At 52.6% G+C, this 12,326-nt stretch overlaps 1 protein-coding gene and 1 pseudogene across 1 annotated transcript; one reads left to right on the plus strand and one right to left on the minus strand.

Moving 5' to 3' along the window:
- Positions 1 to 652: 652 nt before the first annotated feature.
- NANOS1 (nanos C2HC-type zinc finger 1) lies at positions 653 to 1,528 on the minus strand. Its single transcript, XM_065894973.1, has one exon. It carries the CDS (start codon positions 1,526 to 1,528, stop codon positions 653 to 655), a length of 876 nt encoding a protein of 291 aa, XP_065751045.1.
- An 8,566-nt stretch (positions 1,529 to 10,094) lies between these two features.
- LOC136135964 (essential MCU regulator, mitochondrial-like) overlaps positions 10,095 to 12,326 on the plus strand; it is a 110,515-nt pseudogene continuing 108,283 nt past the window's right edge.

The following is a 12,326-nucleotide window of genomic DNA, read 5'->3' on the forward strand; positions in this document are numbered from 1 at the left end:
TACCTGCTACATCCAGCTAGGACAGAAACAAGCCACAAGGAGGGAACACCCACCCAAACTAATACTGGAAAGTTTACTAAGCCTTCACTTAATGATGCTACCAGGCAGGGGGGCTTGCTTCGCCTGGAATTATAATAACTGATTAAGGACAACAGAAATATTACTTGTTTCAAACAATAAAAGTCATTTTGCTGACATTCCATAAAATCGCCAGTTAAGTTCAGTTAAGAGGCTTTTAAAAAAATACTCTAGACCTAATAAAGTGCCTCCATTCATAAAATTAAACATCCAAGATTAGACTGAGACAATTTCATACTGATGCGCATCTAAAATAGGTCGACGTATAAATAAACAGCGCCTCTAAGTTGCCACATTTCAGTTAGCGGAATACCCAGCCTTCACCGTGTGGATGTGCACAAACCAGAGATAAATCAAGACTTTAGCGTCTACTCTCAACCGCTCTTCGACAGCAAAGTACTCAATACCGTCGGCTTCCTTTGAGAAAACCAAGACGACATCCCAAGTTGAGCCAACTGCTGAGCTCCATGCTCCCCAGCAGCAAGGGAGAGAGAGTGCGCAGACCAAATACGAGAGTGGGCAGGCGGCGACCCTGGTGGCGTCAGGTGGCAGCAGCAGACCGGAGCCCGGGTCCTCAACGCAGCTTCTTGCCGGGCAGGCCGTCCCTGGCGCTGCGCGGCGGCGGGCGGGTGGCGGGCGGCGGTGGCACTTTGGAGAGCGGACAGTACTTGATGGTGTGTGCGTTGTCACCACTGGCGCCGCACAGGGGGCACGTGTAGCGGCGCAGCACGGGGCACAGCACTCGCCCGTCGGGTCCCTTCAGGATGTGGGTGGTGTAGAGCGCCACCGCCTCCTTGTTGTTCCGGCAGAACACACACACCTGCAGCTCGGGCTTGAGCAGCCGGGCGGCGGCCGCCCCGGAGGCGGCGTGCAGCCTGGGCTCAACCGCCCACGCCGCGGCCCGCTCCTCGCGCGGCGCCACTTCGGCGGTGGCAGCAGCGGCGGGGGCGCAGCCCAGCAGCACGGCGGCGGCGCGACCAGCGAACGGGCTCAGCTCGGCAAAACGCTCCTCCAGCAGCCCAGCCTCGGCGGGGTCCGCGCACAGCTCTAGCGTGCGCAGCTCCAGCGCGCCCCCCAGGTAGCGGCCCCGGGATCCCGGCTCGTCGCTGTCGTCGTCGTCGTCGTCCTCGTCGTAGTCGGGCGGCCCCAGCGCGGGCCCCAGTGTCCCGGGCCCGGCCCCAGCGTGGGGTGAGCAGCACGACGAGGAAGAAGAGGAGGGCGGGGAACCCTCGCCGCCGCCGTCCCCGCCGCGGGCGCAGCCGAAGCGCGGCTCGCCGTCCACCGCCTTGGTGATGAGCGTGGCGAGCCCCAGGTAGTCATTCCACGAGCTGAAGGGTTGCGGGTGCACTGGGCGCTGGGAGCTCACGTAGCGGGCGCTAGGCACGAGCGCCATGGGCGGGGGTGCACGGCCGCGGCGGGGCGAGCGGGGCGCCCAGGGAAAAGCCTCCATGGGTGGGCTACGGGCCGCGCGCGCCGCCTCCCCGCCGCCGGCGCGGGCCGGACGGAAGGGACGCGCCGAACCTGCCCGCCGGCCTGCCTCGGGGTGGGGCCGCTTCGCCGCCTTTTATCGCGCCCCGCTCCTCCCCGCCCCCGGCTTCGTCGCCTCGGCCCTGCCCCCTGCCCTACCCCGCCCCGGCCACCTCGCCCGTGCCCCGGACCGAGGCGGAGCGGAGGCGGACGCGCGGGGGGGCGGGCGGGCGGGCGGGCAGGCAGGCAGTGAGCGCCCTCTGCTCCGGCCCGCGCGGCTCCCGCGCCCCACGCGCTGCGCCAGCCTCGCCAGCTGCGGGGCGGCTTTCATTCTGGGAGTGGGCGGGCGAGGCACCGCCTCGGGCCGCTGCGCTAATTGGCTGCCGACCTGAGCCCCCTGCGCCACGGGCGCCGCTCCGGACTCTGATTGGTGAATCGGGGCAGGGGGCGTGCCCTACCGCGCAGCTGGTAGGGGAGGGGAAAGTAGGGGAGAGGAGTACGGGAGGGGCGGCCGCTGGGGCCCGCCTGAGCCTGAGCCTTGTTCTCTGGGTTTGGAACCGATGACCAGGCCTGGATCTCCCTCGGCCTGGTGGTGAGACCCACCTCCCAGCCTTTAGTGCCCTGGGCTAGCCTTCTGCCTTCTGAGAAACCCCTATCTCTCCTCTCTCTTTCTCACCAGCATCGGCAAGAATAAGACGTGGGGAGGCAAGACTTGGCGCGACCTAAGGATGCAGTTTTTAAGTCAGAGCAGCCCAGCAATCAAGTAACTTCCGTTTGCACAGCGTTTTGGAGAGCTTTCAACTGGGTGAAATCCTCGCACAAACCTCAGAGAGGTTCAGAGAGGTTTTGGTTCTTGCCTAGTAAGTAGTGGAAGGACGCAGGACTTTTCCACAGCACGACGCACCTCCCAACAGGTGTTCCGAGACTAGGTGGCCATTAGCTGGTGACAGGTGGGGATGCGGGCTGGGCCAGATAATCTTCCGGCCTTAGGATAGTGATTGGTGTGTGTGTGTGTGTGTGTGTATCTCCCCACGCTCCCTGCCCCACCCCCAACCCCGGGGCGGGGGGCTGTATTAAAATCTTAGGTGTATGTGCAATTTGAATAACAGCGTATTCAGCGTCACAGTTGAATACTTTGAAATGAATAAAAATTTTTTCTAAAAACTTGGAAAATAAATCAAGACTTGATTAGGTGGCCGCAAGGTTGTTATGTCCTTCCCAGGAAAAGCGGCAATACATTTTTTAAAAAGATGGAAAGTAGGAAAGGTATTAGCTACTGGGAGGATTCTTGTAGGGTACTGTGGGAAAACACCTCCTCTGGTGGCTGAGCTGGCAGGCAGAGTTGGCTTCATGGGGCAGGGCAGGGTTTTCCTTCCTCTCTCTGGAGGAGCTGTGGCTATTGAAACAAGGACTGGGAGGCTGGTGTTGCAGCCGTCATGAGCGGTCATTAGGCTATGCTGATGGGTCTGGCTGTGCCCAGCAGGTTTAGAATAGCCCAGGAGGGGATGTCCAGAACCTAGCGCTGGCACAGGTTAACATTAGAATGAATGAGTGAGTCAGAATGTTAGCAGTGGAAGGGATCTTTGGAATTATTCACTCCGATCTTACTTTACAGGTGAAGAAAATGAAACCCAGAGAAGAGAAGGGCTCCTTTAAGGTCACGCGGTGAATTTGTCACAGCCAGAACAAGGACTCAGGCCTCTTCATGACTGGCATGGTGGCCTTCCCACTCTATCATGGAACCTGGAGGTATTTCAGACTTTGAGTCTGTGCATGCATCAGCAGAAATCTAGTGTAGCACACAGGGAAAACTGGAAGAAGAGAAGTGAGATGGGCCCTTGTGCCTTTGGCGTGGGCCCCTGCCCTCGGGAGCAATCCAGAGGCCATGTAGCAGGCATGGGGAAGGCCTTGAGGCGGTAACGTGTTGCCTGTTCTGGCCACCTGTCTGCATGTGGGGTGGAAGAAATGTTTTTCAGTCTCTTCCTCACCTACTACTCCCTAACAGTTAAGTCCCCAACCAGGCAGTGATATTCTGCACTTGCCAACCCAGTTCCTTTTCCAAGTTTGTGTTGGCACTCAAGTTAAAAAGCTATTCCTTTATTTCCTCCCGTCTCCCACCAAAAATAAATAAAAGGGCCCAGATGGCGTGGGGCTCCTGCAGAAGTGTGGCGGGTTTGCTGACACTGAACTCCGAGCTCTTACCACGAGAACGCTGGCCCCCAGAGTGGTATGAAGGATATTATTCTATAAATGGAAAATTCCTGCAGCCTGCATACTTTCAAGGTATGCAGGCTTTTCAAGTTCTGAAGACTGGAGCTACCATTCCGAGAAAAACTTCTGCAAGGAAAGTTTAAAACCGCCAGCTGCTGGGCTCAGTCCCCCTTGGTCAGGCCAAAGAGAGGATGGCAAATAAGCGAGGCCTTCTTTCCTCCCTCACATGACTTTTTAGCCCTTGTGGTTTTGCAAGGGGAATAAACACTTTTAAGTGAACATGAATGGGTGGGTGGGTTTTGGTGATTGTCAGATAGATGCCCTGGAGAGAAGTGAAAGGATGCTCATGTGTCCTGGGGCCTGGCTCCGTGCTCTTTCCCTAGGCTGCTCACCTTGTCTGCTGTTGGCCTTGCCCACAGTAGGTGTTTTGCCCTGAAAGAATGTCTGGAAGTGGAGGCCAAGTTCATAAAGGCTTTTTTTTTTTGGCGGGTGACACCCTGGGCCTCAGTATATCATCAGTGACCGCAGAAAGCCTGGAGTGGCTGCCTGGTCCAGCTCTAGGGTAAATCAGGAGTTACTTTTGTCACCAAGCACAGGCCTCAGATGAGCTCTCCAGCTCCCTTTGAGGCAGTGGAACTGACTTCTGAGATGTTCTTAGATGCTCTGATAGATGAAGTCTGACTGCCTTTTTGTTCCCTTTCCAGAAGTCTGGAATGAAACAGGAGTCAGAGTGTGACAGTGTCTTCGAGGGATACCTTCAGATTGATGGAGGCAGGAAGACAGATCAGGACGGGCCTCATCTCAGAGGTTAGACAGCATCGCTCAGTTTCTTCTGGAAGGGGGCCTGTGTGGCACAAGTCGGGCAGGGCAGGGGTGGGGAGGGACGCTTGGGCTCTGAGTTTCCACCTCTCCACGTGGCCCCCAGCCGCCATCCTGGGCCATTTCCTTTGCTGGCAGCAGAACTGAACCGTGAGAGGCAACACACAGACCTCAGGCGTCTTGAGGCTCTTCAGAAACATGAGGTCAGCCCTAGGGAATGAGGCAGCTTGGCGGGTGTCCAGGCAGCTACAGAGATGCTGTTTGTCAGGCTCTGGGTTCCCGCTGACCCGCCTGCCAAGCTCTCGCGAGGCACAGGAAGTGCTTTGGCTCCCCCCGCCCTGGGGCCTGGGTATATCAGGGGCTCACTTCTGTAACGGTGTCGACTTTGTGTATGTCATGCCTCTGGCCGAGCTCAGAGGGTCCCGGGGACGGGGCTTCTGCCCTTTGGGGCTTAGAGGCGGCTATAGTGGGTTGAGAAGCCACGTGGTGAAGTGGCGGGAGCTTGCTGGGCCAGGGGCTGGGTTTTTATCTTGGTCCTTCTGCAAAGTCGCCTGTAGCCTTGGACGTGGGACTTTACTCTGGGCTCCAGCTCCTTCCTCCATCAGCGAGGGGGCTAATCGTGTAAAGTGACAGCCACTTCCTCCTTCTTGCTTTCTTAATTTTTGTACTGGAACAGTCTCCCTCGCCCTGTGTGGATGAGCTGTGATGGGTGTGAGCCAGCAGAAACAGCCTATTTTCCCTGATTTTACTAGGAGAGGGCTGGTGACCCAGGTCCGGTCCCTGAAATATAAGGGGATGTCTGTTAGGTGGGCTCTGAGAGGGAGTTTGCTCCCTTCTTTAAAAAGAAAAGAAAAAAAAAAAAGATCAGGAACCTCACCTTCTTCTGGTCACTGACAGGTTGTGGAGCTGAGGCAGCCCAGAGGTGACAAAAGTCTTAAGGGAGAAAAAGCTGGCACACTGGTGATGGCTGCCTGGAAAAGCTATATTAAAAAAAAAAAAATGAAGCCTTGGTGACATTTCTGTTGAAGTCTTGTGATTTGTTACACAAGATAATTAAACATCTTTGTTGTTTCAGCCACTACAAGTCAGGTATTCTTTTACTTGCAGCTGAATTCACTCTAATGGAGACGTAGTAACATGAAAAAAATGCATTTGGGAATTCTATCAAAAAGGTGGGATACAACATTCTGGCCAGATGGAGGTGACAACCATGTCAGAATTGTGTGTGTGCATAAACGGGGGCAGGAAGAAAATCCAGAGAACTGAGAACAGGGGCTTTGTGGTGGCTCTTCTCTTACCCACCCTGCCTTGCGCTGAAGTCTCCCAGCTGATATTAGTAATGGTAACACCACGACCATCAGACCAGGTGCTTTATAGCATCGTCTTGGTACCACTTACACGACTGCTGCACGCGGCAGGTGCTGTGATTGTCCTCGTGTTATCCGTGAGGGGAGGCTGCAGAGCTCACAGTTAAACCTGTGTCCCTCTCCAAAGCTGGGCTGTCCCTACTTGGATGCAGCCGGTCATCCTCTGGCCATGGGGCTTCTGGGGCTTGCCTGGGGGAGGACGGCTAGGAGCACAGGCAGTGGGGGCAGGAGGAGACGGTATAAGGAGCCTCCTGGGGCCAAAGTGGGCCCATCCAGCATGTCAGAGATTGTTCCCAGAGAAAAGCAATTCCACTCAGAAGCGGTGTGGACTTTTCTATCTATTTATCTAATGGGTACTTTGGTATAACGAGTAATCGTTTCTCTTTGTAACACACCCTCCCTCCTTCTAGCCATGTGGTTTGCTTTCAGACATACGTATCATCCCAATTTTGTTTAAAGCAAGATATGCCTGGAAGCTGACAGCCCGAAGGGGCTGATGGGGCTGATAATAATAGAAATAACAGCTCGCACGTCCAGAGCCTTTACAGGCACCAGCATGAGCTCATAGTTTCTTAAATCCTTCCGGCAGTGCTACAATCATACCCTTTTCACAGAAAGGAAAATGAGGTTTTCGGAGGCTAAAAAAGTGTACTCAACATCTCCCCGGTAGGTGGTGGGTGGGCTTTCTCCAAGGCCTGTGCTGGGAGCTACCATATTTCCTCAGCCAGCTCCTGGCCCATAGACATTCAGTTAGAATTCACTACTTCCTGTCTCCCTACGTCCTCACCTTTCTGACTGGGACTCTCAGGCTCATCCTCAACCCCTGCTGTCTGCAAGAGGAAGGGAGTAAAAGCTGGGGCCCCTAGTGGAGGAGTTAGACATGAAACGGTAAACTATGAGGTCAAGGTTGTTTTCCAGTGGGCCTGAGGGCTGAGGTGGAGGAAGATGAGGTCAGTGAAGGGGATGAGACCAGACTGCCTAGCAGGGCTGCTGTGTATGGTTCTGCAGGTTGTGCACTGTGCAAGGGCTTTGCATCTAAGGGGGTGCCTTGTACTTACTTCATAGACGTGGTAATACATGTATGAGCGAATCTCTGATAGTTTTCTGGCAAATCGGGAGTAAAGTGTCTTTTTCTAATGGAATGGTATATTATGACAACATTCTGACAGATGGAAAAAGATGTCTTGTGGAAGAAGTACCTTTTCCTAATTTGCCCAAAGCTTTGACTCTGGCCAGAAGAGTGAAATGCTAAGATTTTTTTTTTTTCTTAACATCTTTATTGGCGTATAATTGCCTTACAATGTTGTGTTAGTTTCTGCTGTGAAATAAGATTCTTGAAAGCAGGCCTTCAGTTTGCCATTACCTACATGCCCACGGGTCTTTCTGAAGCTTCAAGTGAAAGTGTCTTTCTAATTGAGCTGGTCAGGTGGGTGCTGGGCACAGTTCTGCCCTAGTAGTTACTGGTGGACCAGGGGCTCCACTGGGATTAACATTTTTAAGATCGCTCAAGTCATTTTAGACATCTTCTCTCGGTCTTACCTGACTTTCCCAGCTGTCCCGAGTTCCCTAGGGTTTCTTGTGCCCTGACAGTGCCTGTCCATGATGGTCAGTTGGCAGTTGTGCCTGTGCTGGGGCTTCTATGGCTTAGGCACCAGAAGGCAGGGTGGTGGCCCAGGCTGGTACAGATGGAGTAGGCTTAAGCAAGTCATTGCCCTTCTCTGGGCCTCAGTTTTCTCTCATGTAAAATAATTAGGTGGCCTAAGTGATTTCTTGGCCCTTTCCAGCTCTCAGGTTTATTTATTCACCATCAGGGCTTTGGGCTGAGTGTGAATAAGACGTGCCTACTTCTGAGCTCATGGAGCTTATACTCTGATGGGGGTGGACAGACAAGCAAACAGATGATGATACTTTGGTGGGAGACATCTTAGTTTCCTTTTGCTGCTGCAACAAATCATCACCAACATAGTGGCTCAAAACAGTACAAACTTATCTTACCGTTCCGGAGGTCAGAAGCCTGAACTGGGTCTCACTGGGCTAAAATCAAGGTGTCAGCAGGACTGTGTTCTTTTCCAGAGGCTCTAGGGGAGAATCTGTTTTCTTGCCTTTTCCAGTTTCTCGAGCCCGCCTGCATTCCTTTGGCTGTGGCCCCCTTCCTTCTTCAAAGGAGTTTCTCTTCTGCTTCCCTCTTCTACTTTTCAGAATGCTCGTGATCACATTGGGCCCACCTGGATAATCCAGGGTACTCTCCCTATTTTAATGCTCTCTAATTAGCAATCCTAATTCCACCTGGAACCTTAATTCCTTTCTGCCATGGAAAGTAACATAGTCTTCCGGGTCCGGGAATTAGGATGTGGGCATCTTTTGGGGCCATTATTCTGCTTCCCACAGGAAGAGTACAGAGGACTGTGGGACCCCTTGGCAAGGGGCATCCAACCAACACACAGGGGACCCATGTGTCATGGGTCCCTAGACCTTTGAATATCCAGAGGTCAGCTGGGCTGGTGAATTGAGGTTTCCTTTGCCATTTGGGACCTGACCCTGTAGGGTGAGGAAGCCCTACGCAGTGTATGTGTGTCCCTCAGGCAGATGGAAGGTAATTGCCTAGGGTCTGAGTTGCAAGAAGGGATGGTGGGCGAAGGAAGCAGTATATGTGTGGGGTACTCTAAAACATAATAATGATGGCGATGATGTTATTTAATTTGTGGTTAAAACAAACAAACAGCCAAGTACAACAAAAATACCAAACAACAACAGCGTGTGCATCTTTTAAATTTAGTGTATCTGAGATCCTATGTATTTTTCTGCAATTTGCTTTTTTTAATATAAATTTATTTATTTATTTTTGGCTGTGTTGGGTCTTTGTTGCTGCGCACGGGCTTTCTCTAGTTGCGGCTAGCGGGGGCTACTCTTCATTGCCGTGCACGAGATTCTTATTGTGGTCGCTTCCTTTGTTGCGGAGCATGGGCTCTAGGCGTGTGGGCTTCAGTAGTTGTGGCTCGCGGGCTCTAGAGCGCAGGCTCAGTAGCTGTGGCGCACGGGCTTAGTTGCTCTGTGGCATGTGGGATCTTCCCGGACTAGGGCTCGAACCCATGTCCCCTGCACTGGCAGGCGGATTCTTAACCACTGCACCACCAGGGAAGCCCTGCAATTTGCTTTTTTCATTTAATACGTCTTAGGAGCTTTCTAGTTCAGTATATATAGCACCACCTCATTCTTTTTTTTTTTTTTTTTACCTCATTCTTTTTAGCTGCTCTAAAGATGCACCATGGTTTATTTAAGGGATGGTGTCAAACTCCCTGCCCTCCTCCCTGTGTCTGGCAGGTGAACACATATCTCTTGCTGAATCACTGATTGGGGAAAGTGGTCCCCAAGCTGGAGGAGCCTGTTGATGTTTTAGTTTTCATCAACTATGCAAATCTTTGAGTCTTTTTGGTTTGAATGCGTCAGAGTCTGGTCTGGAAATCTACCCAAGATTATTGTTAGTGTGTTTGGCCAGGGAATCAGCTGCCCTCTGGAAACGCTCCCTCAGGGCCTGTCTGCACGTGCTGCCTCCAGAAGGTGGTCACAAGCTCTTGAAGATACATCTGGGCCTGGGTTGGAAGCTGATGGGAACTTGAGTCCCTGAATCTGAAAGCAGGACCGGTGGTCTCCTGAGACTGGCCACAGCCAACACGTAAGGGACCCCAGGGGATTGATTCCTGGCTCCTTTTCTGGTCCTGCTCAGACTGTCTCCATGATGGTGGTTGCATGCTGATGGGACACTTACACTCTGGCCTCAGCCTCTGCCCAGCCCTCCCTCGGCTCCAAACAAGCTGTGAATGTTCACACCTTTGCACAAGCTGTTTCTTCCGCCAGGGATACCCTTCCTTTTTCCTTTTTTGCATTTAAGGCTCAGCTCAAATGGCCCCTCTTGGGTAAAGCTTCCCCCGCTTCCCATCGGGTACAAGTTGGTCACTCTCTTCTCTGAGTGCCCAGAAGCTCTGTACCTGCTACATCCTGGTCACAAGGTAGGACCAACCACTGCTACCTGTCTGCTCCCCTCACCTGGTGGGGGCTTCTGGAGGCAAGGACCCCCGGTGCCCATCCTAGTGTCTGGCACATCGTGGGACTTTGCAAATGTCCACCGGATGCGAGAAGCTCTGTGATAGCACGATGAAGGCGCTGGGCACAGGCAGGTGAGCAGAGAGGAGTGCTCCATGGAAGAGCAGAGAAGCTGTGAGGTTAGGAGCCATGGGCTTTCCTCAGGGTGGCTTCCTGTCATCAAAGGGGTCCTTTCAGGCTGGAACAAGACACTTAGAGCATCAGAGACTTGAGTTCAACTGAGATGAAATCTTGTCTAATTTCTAAAAAAAAATACTAAAGGCAGATGGCAGTTGTGTCCGTGATATTGATTTTACCTGTATCTGAAAAACAAAGCACCTTGGAGCACCTTGCATGTTGGAAGTCACGTCATCTGAGCATAGTGATGGTCACTTTTCTAGGGGTCTGACCCCCACAAACCTCAGCCATCCAGGATGAGGCTGAGAAGTGGGAAGTGAGTGGAAGGGCTTGGGTGATTATCTCGGAGAGTTCTACGAAAGCATTTTTGCTGTGCAGAAAAGAGTCAGCTGCTCTCTGGGAACCTATTAACTCTTACTTTATGTACATTTGTAACAGGCTCCTTTATCTAGTTTCTCGGCTCAGACTGTAAGGTGGTGGTGATGGGGTGGGTGATACCTGTTGAAAGCAATGAAAAGCAGTAGCTGAAAACCAGACATGAGAGAGGGGACCAGTGAACTGTCAAACACCTGATGTGTGGGACTTCCCTGGTGGCGCAGTGGTTAAGAATTTGCCTGCCAATGCAGGGGACATGTGTTCGAGCCCTGGTCTGGGAAGATCCCACATGCCGCGGAGCAACTAAGCCCGTGCGCCACAACTGCTGAGCCTGCGCTCTGGAGCCTGAGAGCCACAACTACTGAGCCCACATGCCACAACTACTGAAGCCTGCACACCTAGAGCCCGTGCTCCGCAACAAGGGAAGCCACTGCAGTGAGAAGCCCGCACACCACAACGAAGAGTAGCCCCCGCTCACTACAACTAGAGAAAGCCTGCATGCAGCTATGAAGACCCAACGCAGCCAAAAATAAATAAATAAGTAAATAAATTTATTAAAAAAAAAACTTATAAAAAAAAGCTGATGTGGGCACAATTAGAACAGAGCTACCTTGTACTGGACCATCTAGCACCTGGACAAATAGCCCAACTTGCATCCAGTCACCTCTATAGATATTACCGTATGATGGCAGGATATAATTATTTGGTAATGTTAATTCTGAATTATTAGAAAAATATTAAATTCCAATTACTGTTTAAGAAGGCAGGAAACGTATAGTACAGTTTAGAAAATGATTAGCACATAGTTTGATGTTTGTAGTATCTATCATGTAGACACATATATTTACTTACATGATTTGTCCCCTCTCTCAGAACCACCAGGTAAATAATAACTGTGGTTAATGTGTTCAGCTATGAACTCTACCCTGTTACCTCATTTACTCTTCAACAACCCGGGGGAGGCTAAGTATTATGGGTAATCCCATTTTATAGATGTGGACAGTGAGACTCAGAGAGGGAATGCAATACATCCGGTGTCACACAGCCAGCAAAAGCTAGAAGGGACTTTGATCCCAGGTTAATAGACCCCAGAGCCGGCGCTCTTAACCCTTAGGTCCTGACTCTGCTGTGATTTTCCTCTCTTGCCTCAGCAGACTGCAGCCCTGCTGGGTGTGTCTCCTGCTGTCCTTTAATCGCTCCACTTGCCCTGGCTCCCAGGGAGAGGTTCAGAGTGATGGAGTTGCTTCCCAGGAGGCTGGATGCATCGTCAGGGCCCCTGGTGTCCACTGCTGTGACATTTGCTAATGAATAGCTCCCTTCCTGGAGCCAAAGGAAATTCACTCTCTGGCCACAGGAAAAGCACACCGTGTGTCCCCTGACAGCACAAAGATGAATGTTGACTGTCTGGACACGCTCGGGGTGTACCCATGGCCTTTGGCTTCACCGACCACACCTGTTTCTGGGCCAGAGGTAAGGTCTAGGGCCATCCCTCTGCCAAGTGACGGGGCTTGGCTGGAGGGTGGGAGGGAGGCAGGGTCCAGGGTCCTGGCCAGGAAGCCACAGCAGCTGCCCTGCGGGCTGCTGCGAGGTTATGTGAGCCCCAGAATCTCCTGGGGGAGGCCAAGGTAGGATGGCACCACCTCCCCCTAGCTGCTGCCTGCAACCGGAGGCCAGAGCTCCCTGCCCACCCCCATGTTGAACACAAGTGTCACCTTCAGAAGGGAACTCACCACGCAGCAGCGTCACCTGCTGGGAAGGGTCCTACATGAGCCGGATCTGGGGCGGCTTTCT

The sequence above is a fragment of the Phocoena phocoena genome, chromosome 16 (genome assembly GCF_963924675.1).
Source record: "Phocoena phocoena chromosome 16, mPhoPho1.1, whole genome shotgun sequence".
Lineage (NCBI taxonomy): Eukaryota > Metazoa > Chordata > Mammalia > Artiodactyla > Phocoenidae > Phocoena > Phocoena phocoena.

Bases quoted from the DNA above. Each gene is read 5' to 3' on its own strand.
- NANOS1 (XM_065894973.1), bottom strand. From the start codon at position 1,528: ATGGAGGCTTTTCCCTGGGCGCCCCGCTCGCCCCGCCGCGGCCGTGCA.